The 21,136-nt window shown below is 34.4% G+C and overlaps 2 protein-coding genes across 3 annotated transcripts; both read right to left on the reverse strand.

Moving 5' to 3' along the window:
• Nucleotides 1-281: 281 nt before the first annotated feature.
• LOC140963355 (probable pectinesterase 53) lies at nt 282-2,712 on the reverse strand. Its single transcript, XM_073422645.1, has 5 exons — nt 2,240-2,712; nt 1,418-1,607; nt 1,062-1,268; nt 731-966; nt 282-623 (listed from the first exon to the last, which is right to left on the reverse strand). The coding sequence occupies exons 1-5, from the start codon at nt 2,665-2,667 to the stop codon at nt 476-478; spliced, it is 1,209 nt and encodes a 402-aa protein (XP_073278746.1). The 5' UTR covers nt 2,668-2,712; the 3' UTR covers nt 282-475.
• Nucleotides 2,713-9,902: 7,190 nt separating this feature from the next.
• LOC140963676 (serine/threonine-protein kinase VPS15-like) lies at nt 9,903-20,211 on the reverse strand. Of its 2 annotated transcripts, none has more exons than XM_073423079.1 (11): nt 19,691-20,211; nt 18,414-18,536; nt 18,272-18,317; nt 18,023-18,183; nt 16,699-16,778; nt 15,741-15,846; nt 15,342-15,518; nt 12,107-15,271; nt 11,319-11,566; nt 11,114-11,213; nt 9,903-10,323 (listed from the first exon to the last, which is right to left on the reverse strand). In XM_073423079.1, exons 1-11 carry the CDS (start codon nt 19,961-19,963, stop codon nt 10,147-10,149), a joined length of 4,656 nt encoding a protein of 1,551 aa, XP_073279180.1. In that variant the 5' UTR covers nt 19,964-20,211; the 3' UTR covers nt 9,903-10,146. The 2 variants fall into 2 exon arrangements, with proteins under 2 accessions (XP_073279180.1, XP_073279181.1); XM_073423080.1 differs by lacking the exon at nt 19,691-20,211 and adding an exon at nt 18,832-19,018.
• Between the last annotated feature and the right edge of the window lie 925 nt (nt 20,212-21,136).

Consider the following 21,136-nt stretch of genomic DNA (forward strand, 5'->3'; position numbering starts at 1 on the left):
GCTATATAATTTTCCTATTGGGCTTGGGCCAAAATGTAATTTTATAAGTCCAAACACATATGTTGAGTGTATCGTATGAATACAATACAACTTGTTCTGATATCAATTGTAGGATAATAAACTCAGATTTCATAATTTTGTAAATGGTGACAATATTATTAGACAATATAATCAAGTAGTACTCCTTGTTTGTACAGATTATTACAGTTTAAAAATGTATATATAAATTTTGTATAATTTTGGAATAATATGAAATAAGTCCATGTAAATCAATTTAAAATATTAAAAGATTTTAGAGTTTAAAAATTTCAGCCCAGACAGAGTCATATTTCTGGCTCCGCCGCTGCCTATTCATCATGTCAAACTACATCTTCTGAACCTAAAATAAATCTAAGAAATTCTGATCTAATAATTTGAAGCACAACCATGCATGCATACTATTAACATCATTATCATACATGATCTTGATCGATGATCATATGTTGACCCATTCGGATCCATCGATGAATGTAAGAGAAATAAAAGGCTTGGCTTCTTCGTCAGTTAGCTCTCTGGACCAAGGCACTCTTCCTGCATGGTTCGCCCCTGCTCCACTGCACTTGTATTGCCCGTAGAACACAGTCCTGAGTATATGTTATTTTCAAAGTTAACGGATGTAANAAAAAAAAAAAAAAAAAAAAAAAAAAAAAAACTTAGGAGAATTTTTAATATGTAAATTAAGAATACTTACATTTCTCTGGAGGGATCTCCCCAATTATACCATCCTTTTTGAATGATAATATTGTCCATATATGTGTAGGCGAAGACCACCCTAGAGAAGGCTCCCCATGCTCTCCCCAGGTACAGTGCGCCTGACCCCGTCACTTTACAGTTCACGAACGAGAACCCACTGTCGTCTAATATGCTCTTTCTTGCTTGTGCTGTCACTGCTCCTATCGCACCTGCTATTGCATGAACGGCACAGTTCTGCACCGTACGTACACCTCTACTTGTTAGTTTCTGTATATATATATACCAACCATGCATCAATTGATTTTAGAGAGTAATTTGTAATTAATTACCTCGAACATGGAGAGGCCATTCCCAAAGATGAAGTCGACGGAGCCTTCAATATAGCAATCTTTGTAATAATGCCTTCCTAAATGATCGTATAGTGTGTCCTGTGCACCCAAGAACTTGCAACCAACAAACGAAGCAGTGTCCGCAGATATTCTAAACGCCACCGCTTGCTTCCCGACTGCTCCCGGCGGGGGAACCGGTGCCGTATTCTGCACTCATTATATTCAATAGAATAATTAATTAATCGCTACCTAAACGGGATTTCCCATTAGGAAAAATACCAAAATTGGTCCTTTTTTGGTACTCTAACAAGTCAAATTTCGATCTTGATCTTATAGGAGTACTATTGGTCATTTACCTTGACGGTAATATTTTTGGCTATGAAGTATGGAGAATTGACTGCAAAAGTTGCGGAACCAAATGTACCGAGAGGCTTGCCGATGGGGCCAATTGTCTGGGCAGTATCGCCCCATTGAATTATTGTTTTGTCGGCTCCTGCGCCCTCTATGCTTATGAATGATTTGGTTGCTGGTATTGATACCTTCTCCCTACAGCATAGTCATATTCATATATCTAATTAATTTTCATTTAATTGCAATTACTTGTTGAATTATTCTAAGTTACATCTGCGGTATTTCTCTCCTTATAATGCAATTAAATGTAAGTCGTTGGATCATCAACATATATGTCAACTCCCATAAAAATACGAAGAACCCACATGATATATATAATGATATTGGAATAAGGAAATACACTGTTCCCCCCATCCTCCGTCCGAGTTCAAAACAAAATACAAAGAAAATAAATAAGCACGTGTAAAAAGACAAAAATAAATTACTTTATCAGAATTTTTTTTTAAAAAAAGAAAAACATATAGATTTGACCAGATCGACAGATAGTGTATGTGGTGTGTGATAATAACAGGATTACGATAGTATCGTTACATAAATATGTATTACATTCAGGTAAATACGGTCTCATGAGTTGTATTTTGTGAGACGGATCTCTTATTTGGGTCATCCATGAAAAATAATATTTTTTATGTTAAGATTATTATTTTTTATTATGAATATCGATAGGGTTGACCCGTCTCAAAAATAAAGATTCGTGAACAAACCTATTCTTACATTAATTCATGAGAATCGAGCACACGACGAAAGCCAGAAACATGAATACTCACGTGTAAACTCCTGCATGAACTTTGATGACAACCCGGACAAGATTGATCGTCGGCAACGAGTCGATGGCGTCTTGGATACAAGTAAAATCCCCGAGCGCAGCGTTCTTATCGACCGTAAGAGTAAACGAAGGGTTCACCTTATTCTTCGCAGCCTTGAAAGTGGTGTGCTTCTGCTTCCCAACAAAGCTAACCCATTTCATGAATTGTTGCTCCGAGTGTACTTGTGCTTGTACCGTCGCGTTCACCTTCATTTTCTTCCCAGCATGACTTTTCTCTGTGTTGCATTCTTGGTTCGGGTTCGCTTTCGTTTGCTTCCCCGCATGATGACTCTTAATTGGCTGCGGTTGCTTCAAGTGGCAAAGTGTGTGGTTTGCATTTAGAAGTAGAAAAAGGAAAGTGAAATACGAAATTTGCTTGAAATTCAACATTTTTTTTCAAGAGAGAAAATGGTGTTTTGATTTGAAGTAGTTGCTTCGAGGGGAGGATTATATATGAGAATGTGTGTGGTACACTAGCTAAAGATTGGGTATCCGTATATCTTTATTAAATTGGTCGATATATATTGGATTATATTTATAGAACAAAAAGATGGTTGTGATTAAATTGGTTTTCTTTTTTGATCGGAGAAGGGATTGTGAGGTGGGATTGAGAAGGTCACGGGCGGTGCAAAGTACGTAAATGGAATGTGGGGCTTCGCACGAGTGCACTTTTTAGAGCTTTATTTGGCGTATAAAAAGGGTTTCGTGTCCTATATTTTGCCTTTTGTTGTTGCGGGTTTCAGTGTCACCCGTGACTGCGTGCTGTTTGTGTGCGTGGGGTGAGTATACCCGCACTTGGAGGTTTTAAATGTTTTTTATTTTTGATAGCGGTCAATTCAGTATAAATTTATTCATTTTTTATTGGAGTGTTAACTTAGTAACGTCAACAATTTTGGTGATACGTCATTGTTTTCCGATGTCACGTCAGTATTTTGATTTAAAAAAAAGGACAAATCGAAAAACATACAAATTAATGGATTGATATCGTTAATTGACTACAATAATACAAAATATGAAAAATAAACAAATTATATTACTTAAAATGTACTTTTTTAAAAAATAAAAAAAATAGTTAATTCATTTTGTGAGCTTAAAACTAAAAAAATTGGAAGAGACACGAAAAGTAAAAAATATGGAAGGAGATTATGTGTTTATTGGTGAATTAAACATATTTGAAGTATTTTAATCATGACATCGTAAGATAAGGACTAAATTTGTGTTTTAAAAAAATATAGGGATCGAAAATATTATATTAATGTGTTTATAGATTGAAAATAAGACTCGCGAAATATTAAATAAAGTAATTCGGTCTTGAGTTTGGCTCTGAAAAAATTCGAACATGTTCGAGTTCAGCTTGAATTCGAATGAAATATTTTTCGAGTCGAATCGATTCGTTTACACAATTTCAGAATATTTTCAAACAATCCTTTTTCAATATTCTACTAACCAATCAATTTCAGAATATTTTCACTTCCACACGGTCTATCGATGCTATGGATTTATGAGGCATACTTAGGCTCCGTTTGGTACGTGTGATGGAATAAGTAAATGATTAGTAATTAGAGTGATTAAAAAATGAGACATATGGATTAATAGTATGGTGGGATAAATAACATGGTGTTTGGTATGATTTTAAAGTGATTGATTAATTTTGTAAATTTTATTGTAATGACCAAAATGCCCCAAGTGTTAGTTAAATATATATTCTTAAAATAATTGGATAGATAATTAAATATTTATAATTATAATTTACATTTATTAAAATTAATTTAAATATATTTATTAAAAATAAATTTGTAAATATGCATTTACTTTAATAATTAAAATAGCAATAATATTTTGAATGTTAATGTTAAATAAAGTTTAGAAATAATTACAATATTATTGTTTGTTTAAAATAATTATAAATATTCTTAAAATAATTTGATAGATAATTAAATATTTATAATTATGATTTATGTTTATTAAAATTAATTTAAATATATTTATCAGAAATATATTTGAAAATATTACAGTAATCATTAAACAAAATAAATTAGAATTTAATAAATATTTATTTTCATAAAAAAATTAATTAACAAGATTAAAAATTTATAAAAATTTAATTTAAGATAGATTTGCATTAAAATTTATTTTCTTTAAAATGATTAAAAATAATAAAAATATATAAATTAATTTATTAAAAAATATATAATAAAAATTTAAATATTATATTAATTATTAAATTTTCACTAGTTTTAATTTTCATATTATATTGAAGAAAACAATTCAAGGGTATTATGGTTAATATACAATCTTATCATTATCACTATTCAAAAATTATACATTATCACACATTTGAGGAAGGATATTTAATCACACAAATAATATAAATAGTGAGAGCTTTCAATCATAATCAAGGACCTCCATGTTAAATTAAAAATGAACCATGATATAAGGGATGATTATTTAATAATCATTTCCTTATCATGGCTATCAAATATAGCCTTAGAGAACAAAAAAATTGGGGTCCGTGCAATTAAAATTGAAAAAAATTATCTTACAAGTGAATGATGTTAAGTTGGTAAGAAATAATACACAAAAACTCTCGTGAGACGGTCTGATGGATCAATTTTGTGAAACATATATTTTATTAGGATCACCCATGAAAAAATTTATTTTTTTATGTCAAAAATATTATTTTTTATTATAAATAATTTTTTTATGTCAAAAATATTATTTTTTATTATAAATATGAATATAATTGACTCGTCTAGCGTGATACCTTCTTACCTACTCAAAATAATAATTATATACCCATTTGTCACTATAAGAAATGTGAAGATGTGATTGCATCATCATACAGCGATTGTTGATAGAAAACAAATCAAGATCTGGCCGATGAAAAAGCAGTGTTCTAAAAAACCTCGCTTAAGCGCGCTTAAGCTTGAAGCTCGGCACAAACACCCCGCTTCGGAGAAAGCGGAAAAAAGCGGTCAAACTGTAGTTTGATCGAATTAAGCATAATTAAGGTGTTTAATTAAGCGTCCTTAAGCACAATTAATCGCATCTATTTATTTTTAAATTTTTTTATTTTGAAGGTATGTCTTTTTATTTTAAAATAATAAATTAGGTTTATAATTTAAATGTTTGTTTTTTAATTTTAATTATGATTAAGCGTGTCTGATAATGATTTGACAAATATTTAACATTTTTAATGTGTTCTAGTTGCAAAAACAAATAAAGATTGTAATTTTGATATTTTTATGATTTTATAAATATGAGAATTAATGTATCAGACTTAAATTTATCATATTTATGTATTATTTTATCTATTTATTGGTTTGAGATATTTACAATTACACTAAAGATAAAAAACGCTTTTTCACGCTTAAGCCTGTGCTAATCTCGCTTAAGTTTGGAGCTTGACATCCGCGCTTCGGGACGCTCCACGCTTTTAGAACCTTGTGAAAAGTATTATAATTAGAACGAATCATTCGATATTATATCCTTCTATTAACATCAATGATTAAAAATCTAAACCGGTGAGATGGCTTAATGGAAACGCATATTCTATTTGTGCCACTCATTAAAAAAAAGTTGTTTTTTATTTTAAAATATTAGTTTTTATTGTAAATATGTGTATGATTGACTCGTCTCACGAATAAAGATATGTGAAACCGTCTCATAAGAAAAATATCAAATCTAAATATGTTTTTAGATATCTGATATAAGGGTATTATACCCTTGTACTGAACAAAGGAATAAGGACATGAATCAGATAATTTATAACAATTAAATAATTAATCTTGCAAGCATCCACTATTGGTTCAAGCCGACTTTGTGATGTAATTAGGAAAAAAAGTTAAATAATAAATTGGTAGCTTTCGGTGCGTACATAATTTGTTTATATGTTTGGGATTATGTCATATGATGATAATGGAGTGGTTCTTAATTTAGAGTACGAGTGCACATTATTCGAGCTTGACTCGATTTAGATTTTTTAGGCTCGAACTCGATCGAGTATTCAATTTCGAAATCAAGCTCGATTCGTGAAAATATCAAATTACTCGATCTCGTGCTTGAAAAAGTTTGTCGATTAATTTTAAGGTTTAACTTTTGTGTTTATATTGACAAAAATACCGTGAAATTATATATCTTGTAAAAAATTAATATATAGTTATTCGAGTAGCTCGTGAGCTACTCGGATAAAAACAATTAAAACTTGAACTCGAGTCTATTGAAGAATTGAGACCGGTCAAATCAAGCTCGAGTTGAGTTTTTAATGAACCGCTCACAAGCTACTCACGAATATCTTGATTCTCGCGCACCCCTAATTTGGAGTACATAAGGTGGCTAATTTGTGGTGCATTTAGCTAAATCAAATCAAAACAAAAAAAAAATTTTTAATATGAATTTAGAAAGTGTGTAAAATATATAAAAACATATTCTCAAAACCGTCGTTAATTAGAGAAGATTTTTGAACAACCGTCGCAATACGAAAGCGACGGTGACTTTTAGGACGATTTTAAGTTTCGTCGCTAAAATCGTCGCTAATCAACCGTCGCAAATTTGATTAGTGACGATTTTAGCAACGGAAAAAACCGTCGCTAATTAGAAAATTTTTTTGTAGTGTACAATGTACATTAACTTCTTTTTATAATTTATTACAACAATCTAACTTTATATAATTAATTTTAAAAATTAATTTAGTTAATCTAATATTTTTAATAATACATTCGAAACAAAATTGTGAAGAAATAATTAATTTTTGATCATATGAAAAAAAAACTTGCATTTTACTTAATTGAATTGGTTGTTGAATCTAATATATATTTTAATGGTAAGAATTCTTATTTCAAAAATTGTAGAGAGAGCCCGAATTAGTGGTCATAATGTAATGAATAATCTAGTGGTCAAAATGATAGAGAGCCCAAATTTATCTAGAAACTAGGTGATGAGATGTTACTCTTAGGACACTGAATTTTTTGAAAATAATATTGGGCTTTTTTTTAGAGATTTTTTTAAAGATGTTAATTAGAGATTTTGAAACAAAAATAATCATAGAAGGTCGTGGGAGATAATCAAGACCAGTCAGTAATTGGAAGTTTATCGAAGCTCTGGTGCTGGTAACCAGTGCAGTCCAAGTGAGAAGACCAAATCGAAATAGAACAGACTTCATATGTCACACAAGGTGAAGATCTACTTACATATAAAACAATTTGATGAATTTTAATGTGTGTAACATGAGATTTATTTGCATCATACGAACCATATAAGATATAATCATTGTCAAACGAGCAAACTTAGTTGGATTTAGTGATTTCGAATAAAAAAAATATCCAAAAAAAATTTTGTGTTATTGGATGAAAACCAAAATTTAACAAATTATATAACTAAAATACAAAACAATGTTAACTTACAAGATCAAAATCCTAATTTTTCAAATAATTTAAGAGTCCACTAAATCTGGTTTGGTATGTCTATTTTAAGAACATTTACAATACTGTCTTTAGAAATAATTATGATTTTATTTTGAAATGTGGAAAAAGAATGACAACATGGTCGGGCTAGAGTTTGACCAAACCCAAAACCTGCCCTGATTCACTTTAGACCGTCGTGCGCAGTCCCAAAATCCGACAGATCCAATCTAGGTTAGACTCACTAAAAATTATATATATTAAAATTTGATCGTTATACAATAAAAAACTTTAAAAAAATAATAAATCATTAAATTTACTTTCCAAATTTATATTAATAATGTTTAGGAAAAAAATTATCACAAGATATAATATATTAATTTATATTCAACTCATAACAAAATAAAAATTATAATTATGTATTTTTACTTTAAACACATTATTATAAAATAAAATTATTTCAGTCAGAAAAAATTATAAGCCAAATTTAAAGATTAAAAGGACCGTCTCGATCCTGCTTGGTCAAGTTTAAATCCAACCCACTGAGTCGAGTTTAATACAACCGGCAATTGTCATCCCTAAGTGGATTGTCAAAAAGACGTTGATAAAGTAATTTATATGGTTTTTTCACCAAGTAAATAGAGACGATCATGTATGTGTTCATCATGCAATAATGACAAATACAAAAATAAGATATAAGATTTGGCTTTCTATCAACGTTTTTAGATGTAATAATCAACAAGTATCTATGGAAATCTACGCCTCAATCCATACCCAAAAAGATCCCAACAAAGATCGAGAGTGACTGAAAAACTGCACTCTCTTTCTTCTTCAAGCGTCAGCCCAAAATCCCACCATTTTCCTACAACCTTTGACTCTGTACCATGCTCAGGGCCGCCATAAATTCGAGCATATTGGCCATAGCCACTTCCATCTGTTTCCTCTTCTTCTCCACCCCATAGAAATCATTCTACCACTCCCTGTTCCTATCTTCTCCGTTTCCAAGCAATGAATCAATCTCCTACCACACACGCCGAAGTGTGGAGGATTTGCAAGGTGATGTTTCGGGTAGAGACATAACACTTGCTCCCCTATTCAAGTCTATTGAGGAACTGAAAAAAGCAGCCATAAAGATACTTGACAAGAAAAAGGTGATGCTTACTTTATAATCAATATTTGCATTTAAAATGGATAACAGAAGTGAGTGCCATTGTATAGTCACTATAAGGAAGAAAGGGTTGAGCTTGGTTGTGGAAAGATAACAAGAATTTAGTTCGAGAGCTAAATGATCGACTTATGATGACAGAGCGTGCTTTTACAGATGGGGAAGGGCTTCCTGGAAGATTGTGCTACAAACATTTGGTATGTTTCACTCTACACATAAAGGAATTCATGTCTGTATTATACAAGTACCTATAAGTTATTATGCACACACAGATACACACGTGTGTGTGTGTATAGTTTTATGATTAGTTTTCATCTGATTAGGGATATGAGTTGATAGTTATCTAATTCTACATTTGGTTGATTTGTTCAGATATATGCACCATCAGAGTATAATGACTATGGTTCAAAGTTCTTTCCCGGGATAGACGACTATAGCGAAAAGGCGAAGAGCTTGAATACTGCAGATTCATGGCATTCTGTACATCATCAAATTTGGAGAGTTGCAAGAGCAATTACACAAGCTTCCTTGTGCCTTAAGGGTGAACTAAAATGAATGCTCGCAAAATAATGGCTTGGTCCTTTTGTATATAGATCATGACAAATGGAAAATGCTTCAGATGACTCGTTACGAGTACTATTATCTTGCATGTTCGGAGCAAAATTTATGTTCATGGATGTTTAATGTATAATTAACATCTTTTGTTTGTGTTAGTTTAAGCTTGGACGCTGTATTTTGATCATTTGATGTGATAGTATGGTTGGTCCAACCACACATTATCTAGAAACTTTCAAATGCTAAGCTGGAAGATGGTGAAGAAATTTAAATCTAGATCTCCATATTATGACACATTCTACTCCACAAATGGTGCATACAATCCATAATCCATGGGCGGTTGTGGATTGTATTGCACGTAAGGTACTGTGCATACTGTGATATAATATAAATATCACATGAATGTTTGAAACTAATGGCAAATGTTTCCCAGGTGACCTAAATTGCAGATGATTCTGGACTGAAGTCAAATCAGAACATAATAGAAACAAAATATCCAAAAAGTAGGATTACCAAGACGTTTTTAGACAATTCATTTGATCTTCTGGGGAAAAATTTCTAATGCATAGTGTACAATAACTTAGTTCAATCAAACTGTACAATAAAGCTGTAATGAGATGCCCCAAGGCTCGATTGTCAGAGCAACCTCAACTATTGCTTTCTATATCTTAAATGCATTTGTTTTTTACCTGTATTCTAACTAAATATGTACAAAAAAAAAAAACAGTAATCCGTGAATGTGAAAGGCCCTCACTTCCATACCTTTATGGCTCCATCTCGGCTGCTTGATATCAGAAGTCTCTGGTTTAATTTCACAGAAGCCAAAGAGAGGATAGAATCATGGTGACACCCTGCAGAGTCTGTGGCGGCAGCCGCAATAATAGCTTTCCTAGTCAATTTGGTTGCCAGTGGTCGTCTCTTTGCTTCCTGCTTGGAATTGCACCAGAAAATAGTCTTACGTACAAGTTTATGGATTACATGGAGATAATATGTTTCAATATTTAAACAAAGAAATAAATTGCAACGTGATTCAGTAAATAAGGCATGCCAAATTTATTTTTTAAAACAGGCGATGGCTTTTAAGGGGTTCGAGTATTCAGGACTCATCATCCAAGGAAATTCTGGAATTATACAAATTCCATGCGACGGACTGATTTTACTTGAAATTTCCCTATTCTTTCATGCTGTTATTTCATAATAAACTCGGAAAGCTAACATAATAAGATGCAAGACAAAGAATATTTTTTTAATCAGATTTTTAACACTTCAATACACCANAAAAAAAAAAAAAAAAAAAAAAAAAAAAAAAAAAAAAAAAACTCACACAGATTTTGTTTTGTCAAACTAGGTTGTGATGTAGAAGTGGAAATCTACCACAATAAGCTGTAAATTTCTTTGATTGCGCTTGGATTGTGGGATTTAAAACAATGGATTTCAATCCATTTGGTTGATTGAATTAATTTTTGTTGGATGAGTTTCAAATCCAACCCTTCTTTTAACTTATGTAAATGTAATGATAATTATGATGGATTTGAAAATTAACTAAGATAAGTGTTCTTTCAAATTCATCGTTCAAATCCCTCCCTTCAAATCAAATCTTTCCATGTAAGCGCTACATTAGAAAAGGTATCCGACCTACTTTGATTTTAAAGAACTTTTATTGCACCAATACCAACTGGAACAGAGAAATAAGAGGCAGATCTTAGCGGCTGATTACCTGCACAACTTGCACCCCGAAGCTAGATTTTGTCTCATAAAAATAATCATTTCCAACTCCTTTAACAGATGGTCCACATACACAATGACTCCGATCCGGGCTACATATACAAACAGTATCCAATAAGATGAGCAAAATTGTATAAGAAGTAAACGGAATACAAACACAAAAACCTCGATCTCAAAAGAAAAGAACAAATGAGTACCTGCAATGGTCCCATCGGCGTATCTTCAAGTCAGTTCCCCCAGTTAAAAGATCTCCACCAGGTAATGGAAGCAATGCACGGATACCAGGAAGACGAAGGGGAGATTCATTCAGCTCGTCAATCCTATACTTCGAATTCAAATTTTGCCTCAATTCTGATTTAGTGTTGGTCTTAGCAGAGGGTCTGGCAAGTGCCCATGGCGACTCATAATTCTCAGCTTCAGTCTCATTGTTTGCTGCTCTCAACACCTGCAAAAATGAGCAATGATTGCATACTACAGTGACTAGTCATAGGTAGGTTCCTAGCTAAAATTTCACCACTGGAAGTAATGACAGGTTTTCGAAGTTCTTATGAATGATACCGAGAATCCAGAAAGTGCTCATGGAAATTGGTGACAAATCTAATGGAAGTAGCCATCTCAATTCTCGTACAACTTTTTTCTCCATGCACATTCTGTTCTTTTTGGTAAAATCAAAACATGGCATACACCATGTTAAAAAAAAAAACATTATCACCCATGTTTCTTCAGTTTCATAATTGAAACAAATAACAATGTTACTTTACAAAACCTCTATTTAATACTGACACTGCCTCACTCGAAAACATGGTCATGCATCATACAAGAAAGAAGAAGAATAAAATGGATCCAATCACACAAAATAATAAACATCATGTAACAAGAACTGATATTTCATTTAATGCATCAACATTATGATGCTGTGCAACGAGAAATATACAGGGGAAAATACCATAAAACAGGAAATATGACAAAACAGAATATTCTGTACCTGGTGGCAACTTCCATTTTCTGCATTCCAAAGCGAAACTTCATTACACCCAGCCGCAACATACACCAATGGTCTTGTAGCCACAGACAAGGGTGTACCAATAGGAGGAACAAAAAGACAAATCTTTTCAATAGGGCATGCAGGAGAATATTGCCATGAGTTAATAGGTATGCAGAATCTCAGATCCCACAAAGTAAGCACACCCCTTGATGATCCCGATACAAACCAATTACCACAAGGGTCTGCCGCCAGAGAAGCTATATAACCCTCCTCAGGAAGCACTTTTGTACGCCAGGCATGAGAGGTTGTTCTTGTATCCCAGAGATGGATCCCGCAATTTTGTGTGCTGCATATAACTGTTTTGCCAGCACTTCCATCTGCAGAGTAGTTCAGAAGGCTTAGTATAGCACCTTCTCCAAAACCATTCCTTTTAACATCTGTTATACCAGAATAATTTTCAACAACATTGCCAAGCCCTCTAGAGATGTGATCAACAGAAAATAAATGCATGATCCCATCACTTTCCCCAACCACAATTTGTGTAGAACCTTGAAGCACAGCACAACAAAGTGCTCGACTACCACCCAATGAATAGGTTAGCCTAGACCTAAATGAGATGTCCTTCTCCAGCTTCTTACAATCCCATATCTTTACAGTAGAATCTTCAGAAGCACTAACAAAAAAGTGGTGGTCCACGGAAATAGAAATATCATTGACAGCAGATTTGTGCTCCTGGAGATGTGCAACCAACATACCCCGAGGCCTCCAGCCTGAATCTGGAACAGTGGATGACCAAGCTGCCGGGGATGGTCCTCCAGCAGCCTCAGTGTTTGTAGAGTGATTTTCTATAGAGCTCCTTTTTGTCCTATCAGACAATCCCACTTCATTAAATTTGCTAGTGATAGGGGTAGTTTCATCAATTTCTCTGTCTTCTACTTCATGCACCACTCTTCGCAATTGTGCAGGACCATTGCCAACATAAATTGATCCCGATACTAGCTTAGGAGCTGGGATCGTACTGGCTAAACTAAATGATTTATTTATTGGATCCATCCAAGGCAAGGAGGAAGAACTAAAATCTAAAGAATTTTGTGGAAATGAAGAATCAGATGTAGCAAGAGCAGCGCTACCTGTTGGCTGGTTGTCAACCTTAAATAAGTACAAAGGTATACTTTCTGATGATTTATCAATAAAGCTGTTCATGCAACTCATTTGTGGTGACATAAATCCAGAAAACTGAGACTTTTCTGATGCTACACGATCTTGGGCTTCCTCCAGGCTCAAATCATGACGTATTATTCTTCCCATGGGTTTGAACTTACTGTCTTTATCATCTGAATCAGTTAAATCCATGTGTTCCCCTGTGTTACCAATAAAGTTATGATGTATATCATCATGTTTTGTCTCTGACCAACACTTTATCAGATCCAAATCCTTGACGGTTTTCTGGATCAATTCTACAGCTTCCAATTGCTTAGATTGTGATGACGTGCTGTACCAAATCTTTCTCTGTCTCTCAAGCATGTCTGAACTTCTGGTATTTTCTAAAACTTGATAATACAATTCTCTCGAGGCTGAGGGCTTCAGACACGAGAGGATAGCTTTTTCTGAGGCTAAAGATGCTGGTTGTCTACGTAAGAAAGGACGTACGAGCTTGACCATAAATACATATGAATCAATTGCTCCTAAGTTCTCACTACATGATGCAATGAAGGTGACAGCTGACCTCCTGACCCACTTACTGGGATAGCATAACAGAGGAACAGCACGCTCTATCATCTCAAGCAGGATCCTCTTCCGTAAATAATTGCTTCTGCACAAGATAGCTAAGCAAACTAGTGCATTCACAATAACAGACTCGGTTACATCATTTAATGCTTGTTCAATGTAAGGTAAGAGATATTCCTCCACACTTCGCTGGCCCACAAAAAAACAGACATATACTATTTGCCCATAAAATACAGCCCTTAGTTGTTCATCTCGATCATTCAAAAAAGCAGGGAGTATAGGCAGCAAGAAGTCATTGCTCTGCTTCTGGCCCAAAAACCAACAAAGGTTACCGATTTCATGCAAGAGTGCTCTCCTAATGTTTGGTGTTTGCTTTGGACCCATTACAAGTTCTTGAATAACCTCTGAGATAGATTTTCTCAACTGTGTAAGCTGTACATCAGTACTCACCCTCTGTGGCTCATCAGAACTTCCTTTGGTAATAAATGACTTTTGCGATAAACTTGCTTCATTAATAACCCCTGCCTCAGTCAGGCTTTTTGAGTGAATAAGGAACCCATAAGAAGTCAGTGCAAGCTTAGATATATTGCTGGCATAACAAATTCTAACACTTTCCTCAGGATCGTCAGGAAGCATGGAAAGCATAGGAAGAATATATTCCGGAAAAATTTTGGCATCACTAGGAGGAAAATCTCTGACTAGAGGAAGAATGTCGCACAAAGCCTCTAATGCAGCACAGCGTACAATTGCAGCTGAATCTGAAAGCAACGCTATAACATAAGGAAGGACAAGTTGCATTTGATCTTCGTCATCGATATATAAAGAACAAGATTTCAGCAGCAGGACAGCAACCCGCCGTATAAAAGGTACCTTGACATTTCGAATGCAGGAACAAAGAAGTGAGGCAATCAGTACCATGCCCTCACAGCTTATCATATCACTAGGTAATGGAACAAAAGGCACTCCATAAGTGTCTGATTGATTGTCATAATCCAATATCATTGAGGTCAAATCTGCCATTGTAATCTTCTTCAAGAATGGAAGGTGACTACGTTGGAATATAGTGGAGATGCTTTGAATCAACTCCCCAGGTAGTTGCAATCCATTTTGCTTCTGATCTTGGGAATAAACTGAATTAACGACACTATCTGGCACTGGATTCATACTAAAATGAGAGTTGTTTTGCTTCACATCCCTGAGCAGCGTACTCACATCCCCAAGAAGATCGAAATGATTATGACTTGAGCTCTGCTTGGTCTCTTCACCTTTGCTCGATAAAATATTTGCCCTGTTGATATCTTGTTTTGCATCTATCGCTTGCGGCAATTGACTTGTATCATTTGGAAAAGTTTCCGTAGAAGAGAAGATATCATTGCCGGTCTTATTGCCTATCATTTGCCTGAGTATTTCTTGGAACGAGGTCTCACAAGCTAGAACCTGCAATGGAAACAATTATAACTGAAAAACCTAGGACAACAATACAAAGAGAATTATCCAAGTTCCTTACCCTTGCATCAGAACTTAGAGGATTTAACAAGGAATAGAATTTGTGAAGAAATGGTGAAAAGTAAGTTGGAAACACAACAACGGCATAGTTCTGCAGGTAGCTCTCAGCAGGCAGTCTTGACTCTGAATCCAATTGAATCATATGAAGAATCATTTTACGAATTCCTGAATCTGGAATCTGCAGTCATCCAAAAGGACAAATTAACATCTTAGTATTCTGGGAATCCAATTCAAGAAAGTGTTCTGGATAGTATATAGTATCACAATTTAATATGAGATGTTTACTTGCAGAATTATCGGACAAATTTTAGCCAGAGACAGATAGTGGGTAAGATTAAACAACTGAAAAAGTGAATGGAAAACTTAACAAGAAATAGGATCCCTATGCGTAAGAAGGTACCTTTTCCAGATGTTGGCTAGGGTCATACTGTCCTCTTCGATATGCAAGAAGTTGAGATAGCTCAAACAATGGCTGACCTTCAAGAAAAAGCTCAGCAATCACACACCTAAAAAGGAATGTTCAAAACGTCAGGAATTGGAAACCAAATATGATATATTTCCACATAAAAAATGATACATAAAAAAAAAACACTAAATTCAAATGGTTATGCTTGAAAGATCATGGTAAAAATATTTATTCTACAACTAATAGCTCTTGAATAATAAATCCTCCTAAAAAGGTCTCATATAATCCATAAAATAATAAAAACAAATTAAAGACAATTGAGCCAGTAAACTAATGAATTGGCTGATAGAGGAAGGCATTGGATAACTAAAATAACCTCTTTCAAAGCAGATAAAAGTTGATAGAGAATGTTATTCCCAAATTCTTCCAGTCTGCGGCAATCATTTTATAAATTTTGTTTATAAATCTACCCAAACTGTAAAAACAAACACAGTCACTTGAGATATAATAAAAATAACCGGGATAACTAATAGACTAATGCGGAGACATGGCATTGCAGATTAAAATAATTACAAAGCTGTGTGTTTCAGCCTACACTCTTCTATCACGTGTCATTCACATTACGTTAAAATTGGATAAAACATTTCACCAGCACTAACTTCAGCATGGCAACGGCCCGACAGATTACAATGATGATTCCACCCATTTTGATGTAACTTTCTCTGATAGGAAAAGCTAGTCAAATGGAACAGAGATTGCAAAATAAGACATCGACGCTTCGAGAAAATTATTTTCCATCCATGATTTAAATGCTCTAGATGGATTTATCCAACTAACCAAGGAGTTCTTCAAATGTTAGATCACTTTATCACATCACATCATGCAAGTATATAAATAATGCCTGATGAGAATTTCCATCAAAGGTTATCGCATCAAGCAATAAAATTCTCACCCTACTGAAAAGATGTCCATTGCTGGCGTCAAAGGTGCATCTTGTGCCATTTGCATCTTGCCTCCATGCTCATAAAACCTCTGGAATGTAGTGTATTATTTGATCTCATGGTATGAAAAACAGAATACTCCAAATATTAGAGAAGGGAAAATACAATGTAAGCTGCATAAAAACCCACAGAGATCCATATTATTTTTTTGATTTATCACTTGATAGATGATGGGCACTTCATGGCGCAAATGCATCAAAATGCAGATGCCATTAGAATCTCTTGATGACTGAAACCCCTAAATTTTCTGAGATTGTTCTGCACTCTCCATGCAACAAAAGTTACAAAACTAAACATGAGGATGGGAAGGAATTCGGGAATTATGATAAAATTTTCAACCCATTCCTTTGTGCCTAAAAGGATCTAAGATAATAGTTATGATAGTGGTGTGGATGAAAAAATACCCTAAACTTGCAAATGTCAAGGCAATATCTGAAGACGATTAGTGATGCCACATAAGATTCTTCACATAGATTACACAAACTGAACTTTTATTTCATAAATTTCAAGAAGAAAAGGAAGAATAAATTTGGTAAAATTTTGTACAAACCCAGAATCCAGATCGACGACAACAAAATGAAATCCAATAGCTTTTAGAAAAATCTCCCTTTTAAAGAAAATCAGTACCAGAACAATTTGATATTAAAATGGTGTACTTTGACAGAGGGCAAAGATCGGTCTTTGACGAGGAAAAAAGTAGTATACACAGCGCTCTTTTTGGAACAAAAGTAAAAACTGAAAATTAACAGGTAGAAGATTAAAAAGTGGAGTGGAAAGAAGACATAAGATAGAATGCAAGTTGATATTATATTCAATAATAATCCTGTAGAATGTGAATCCAACATTCATATAAGGTATTGTACAGGGAAACTGAAGTTATTGTACAGGGAAAGGTATGAGTAAAGAGAATCAAAGTAAAGCGAATTCCAAGGACAGAATAAGAAACTAAGAAGATAATCAAGCATGAACAAATGGTACTAGTAATTGGTTATGCTCACATTTGCTTCCGCACTTGAAAGATCATGAGTTGACTGTTGATACCGTCACATGAATATGGAATATGTCTCTTAGCGAAATAAACACTAATACATCTAAAGTCTAAAAGAATTCTCTTAGCATCAAACCACTAAAACATATAAGCCCTGTATATATGAATTGTTCAGCACGCAGTCATTAAAGCATATACTTTTGACTGAAGTTCTGTGTCTATAAAGGTTATCATCGTCAACACATGACCAGAAAGGATTCAAGAAACAAAATAACAGAAAAACAAACCTCAGGTGCAACATAACAGCGTCTTCTTTCTCCAGTATCAAAGAAAAATGAAAAATCAGATGGATCATCATGTGGAATATATGTGGGCTTAAATGATGCGAAATCAGCGAGGTACAGCCAATTCCAGGAAGTGACCAGCACATTCTCGCACTTAATATCACCTGCAGTAAATTTATTGACCAAAAAAATAAGTGGACGAAAAAAAGAAACCTTGCAGCTATGCATTTTGAATTTCTGGCTTCATCTCACCATGACATACTCCATGCTCATGGCTCTGTTTCACAGCATAAAGTAACTGCAAAATGCATTGAGTAAGTTTCTAAACATTTGCATCTTTGGCACAAATTCAAACTCCTACAGCATCAAAAAGATTTGAGCGAGAGACGTGAACCTGAAATGCTAGCCATTTCTTTTCGACAAGAGAGAGAAAAGGTCGAGTGCTCAACCGATCGTGAAGATTGTTAAAGAAGTATTGCCTCAATATATAAGCAGCTTTATCTGTTTTAAGCCAAAACTGCAAAATGAACCCAAAAATGGCATTTGTTTAACTGTTTGGAATCTCAGGAACTAATTGGCAGCAATGAAATTCAATGCAACTATAAACCTCAATGAATAAAACTAATTATGATAAGGCAGTCTCTTTGGAAACTAAAGGCACAAAATTTCCAAACGAGAGACTTAGGATATAAACTTTACTTTTTACCGTAAGTTGTCAAACAACAGATTCACAACCAATTATCTCTTCAATACCACTATAAGAAAGCATGACACGGAACACTCCTTACAGACATAAGTTTTGTGAAAATGACCATTCATAGCTTTCGTGATGATTGTTCATCCACCAGACACTTGGAATTTCAGAGCAGTGTCCTGCCCCAGCAATTCAACAGCAATCATGTGAATTACATAATCACCCAGTTCAAACAAAAGAACTGAGCTTTTGGCTCTCCGAGTAAACAATTTTCAGAATCAAATTCAGCCAAATAAAAAAAAGGTATACCACTCCAAAAGTGCACTCAATCCTCTTCTACCTTTAACAGCAAAAAAGACCAAAGATTGCACTATGGAGCATCCCCACAATCATCATAAATCAAACTCCTCACTTCCATAAAACTGCCCATGTTCATTACAAGAAACATAGCAGCTGTCACAACCCTTGTTTAAAACTCACCCTAAAGCTAGCTATCGAGAGGAAGGTGCCCAAGAGGTTATAAACCCACAAGGCAGACTTTTCAAAAGCAATGTGGGACAAACCATGGTACGTTACAATCCATCCCTTAGAGAACCGACGTCCACAACGGTGGTGACTTCGCGGACCCTATACTCATGTGGGTAGCAGTCCTCCTCGTGTGACTTCACGGACCCCACGCGTCTGCCGGTAGCAGTCCTCCCTGCCCACCGGAATGACTAATGAGGGTCATCCCCAAAACTCACTTTCAAAAGCTAGATATCGAACAGAGTGCCCAAGAGGTTATAAACACATGAGTAGGATTTTTCTAAGCGACGTGGGATCAACCATGTCACGTTACAGCAGCCTTTTTAGCAGAGATATAGGACCATAATAACAATTAATATAAATTATTCTCGGACATAACACACAAATTAGAAGAGTCAAATAAACAGAATCGCATCCTCAAAACCATAATCCACATGGAGTTAATATTTTACCTGGAAGGGCCAAACGTGGGAGTGATCAACGTTGGAAAAGACATCTCGAATGTGATTGAGACGGCGCTCGTAATCTCTTAGAGTGATGGAATCGCCTCTCTTGAAGTAGACCTTGACCAGAACCAAACCCTCGTCATGCTTGCACAGTATGGATTTGAGGAAACGCCCCCTCCCCAACACTTCCTTCAGCACCAAATTGTAAGACGATGGTAAATCGTGCAGATAATACTCCGTCGCCGACGCCTGCGTAGTCCGCGCGATCTTATTCCCCATTTTTCTTCCTCAACTGTCTATTTCTCTATAAATTCTGCTGTTACCATGAGTTCGAAATTGATCGATAATGGAGGGGAAGGAACTGCGACACGCGAGTAGAATTTGAAGCTCTGGAGATTTTTTGGCAGTGAAGACAATCGATTACAGAGCTCGGGCCATCAATTTCCCATTGTCCACTCTTCTTTTTGCAGATGATCGAAGGGGAGCTCTTCCTTTTCCAATTAATTTATTGTCATCGTTGATTGGATCATATTCTACCCACCCTGGATCAGGGAGCAAATTCAGTTAATTTCGGTTCAGAACCGTACAATGGATCCGATCCAATTGCGATCGATTAATCCATCAAATTAATAAATGTTTTTATTAGATTTTTTTTATTTAATAAATGTTCTTATTTGATTTTTTTTATTTGTACCATATATATATTTCATCACTAACCAGATTTTATATATCCAACCTGAAATATATAAATATTATTTTGTATATTTAATTAACATATAACTTCTAATTCGGAAAATGTATTATAGAAAATCGAGTAGTATCGTGAAAACGATTTTACATATCTATTTTTATGTAATAAATCAATTCATTGTATGATAGAAACTACGATGAAAAAATTAACATGTTTATAATTGGGTAAATTTAGCACGAATAAAAAAGTATATTATTTTCGAAGTAAATTTAAAAGGAAAAAGATATCAACATGACTAAGTCTCTTGTGAGACGGTCTCGCGAATCTTTATCTGTGAGACGAGTCAACCCTACCGATATTCACAATAAAAAATAATACTCTTATCATAAAAGTAATATTTTTTCAAGGATGATCCAAATAAAATATCCGTGTCACAAAATACCACATATACGACCCTTTTCACAGAAAGATAGGATGGTCGAAGTTGAGACGTGAATACGATAATATGTGTGATTGTAAGGTACTCTTAAAACTCAAAGAGAAGCTTTACAGTATAGCGGTTAAGTCTGCTGTGTCATATGGATCTGAATGTTGGGCAATGAAGAGGTAGCGTGAATTTAATGGTTTTTTTGCTTCACGTTGAAATTGACTAGCTTAAGCTCAATCTTAATCTCCCATTTGAGCCAAATGATACATCAAAACTTTATGAGGCTTAAGCTCACCAAAATCTCAAAAAATTCAATATAACACGTACAAAGAAA

The sequence above is a fragment of the Primulina huaijiensis genome, chromosome 17 (genome assembly GCF_012295235.1).
Source record: "Primulina huaijiensis isolate GDHJ02 chromosome 17, ASM1229523v2, whole genome shotgun sequence".
Taxonomy (NCBI): Eukaryota; Viridiplantae; Streptophyta; class Magnoliopsida; order Lamiales; family Gesneriaceae; genus Primulina; species Primulina huaijiensis.

What these genes read in the sequence shown, in the direction of transcription:
- LOC140963355 (XM_073422645.1), bottom strand. Translation starts at nt 2,667, where the DNA reads ATGTTGAATTTCAAGCAAATTTCGTATTTCACTTTCCTTTTTCTACTT. An exon ending in ATGGCCTCTCCATGTTCGAG is followed by an intron (nt 967 to 1,061) that starts GTAATTAATTAC and finishes CGTACGGTGCAG; the next exon opens with AACTGTGCCGTTCATGCAAT. An exon ending in GGAGATCCCTCCAGAGAAAT is followed by an intron (nt 624 to 730) that starts GTAAGTATTCTT and finishes ACATATACTCAG; the next exon opens with GACTGTGTTCTACGGGCAAT.
- LOC140963676 (XM_073423079.1), bottom strand. Translation starts at nt 19,963, where the DNA reads ATGGGGAATAAGATCGCGCGGACTACGCAGGCGTCGGCGACGGAGTAT. An exon ending in CCCACGTTTGGCCCTTCCAG is followed by an intron (nt 18,537 to 19,690) that starts GTAAAATATTAA and finishes TTCATTTTGCAG; the next exon opens with TTTTGGCTTAAAACAGATAA. An exon ending in GCTGTTATGTTGCACCTGAG is followed by an intron (nt 16,779 to 18,022) that starts GTTTGTTTTTCT and finishes ACTACATTCCAG; the next exon opens with AGGTTTTATGAGCATGGAGG.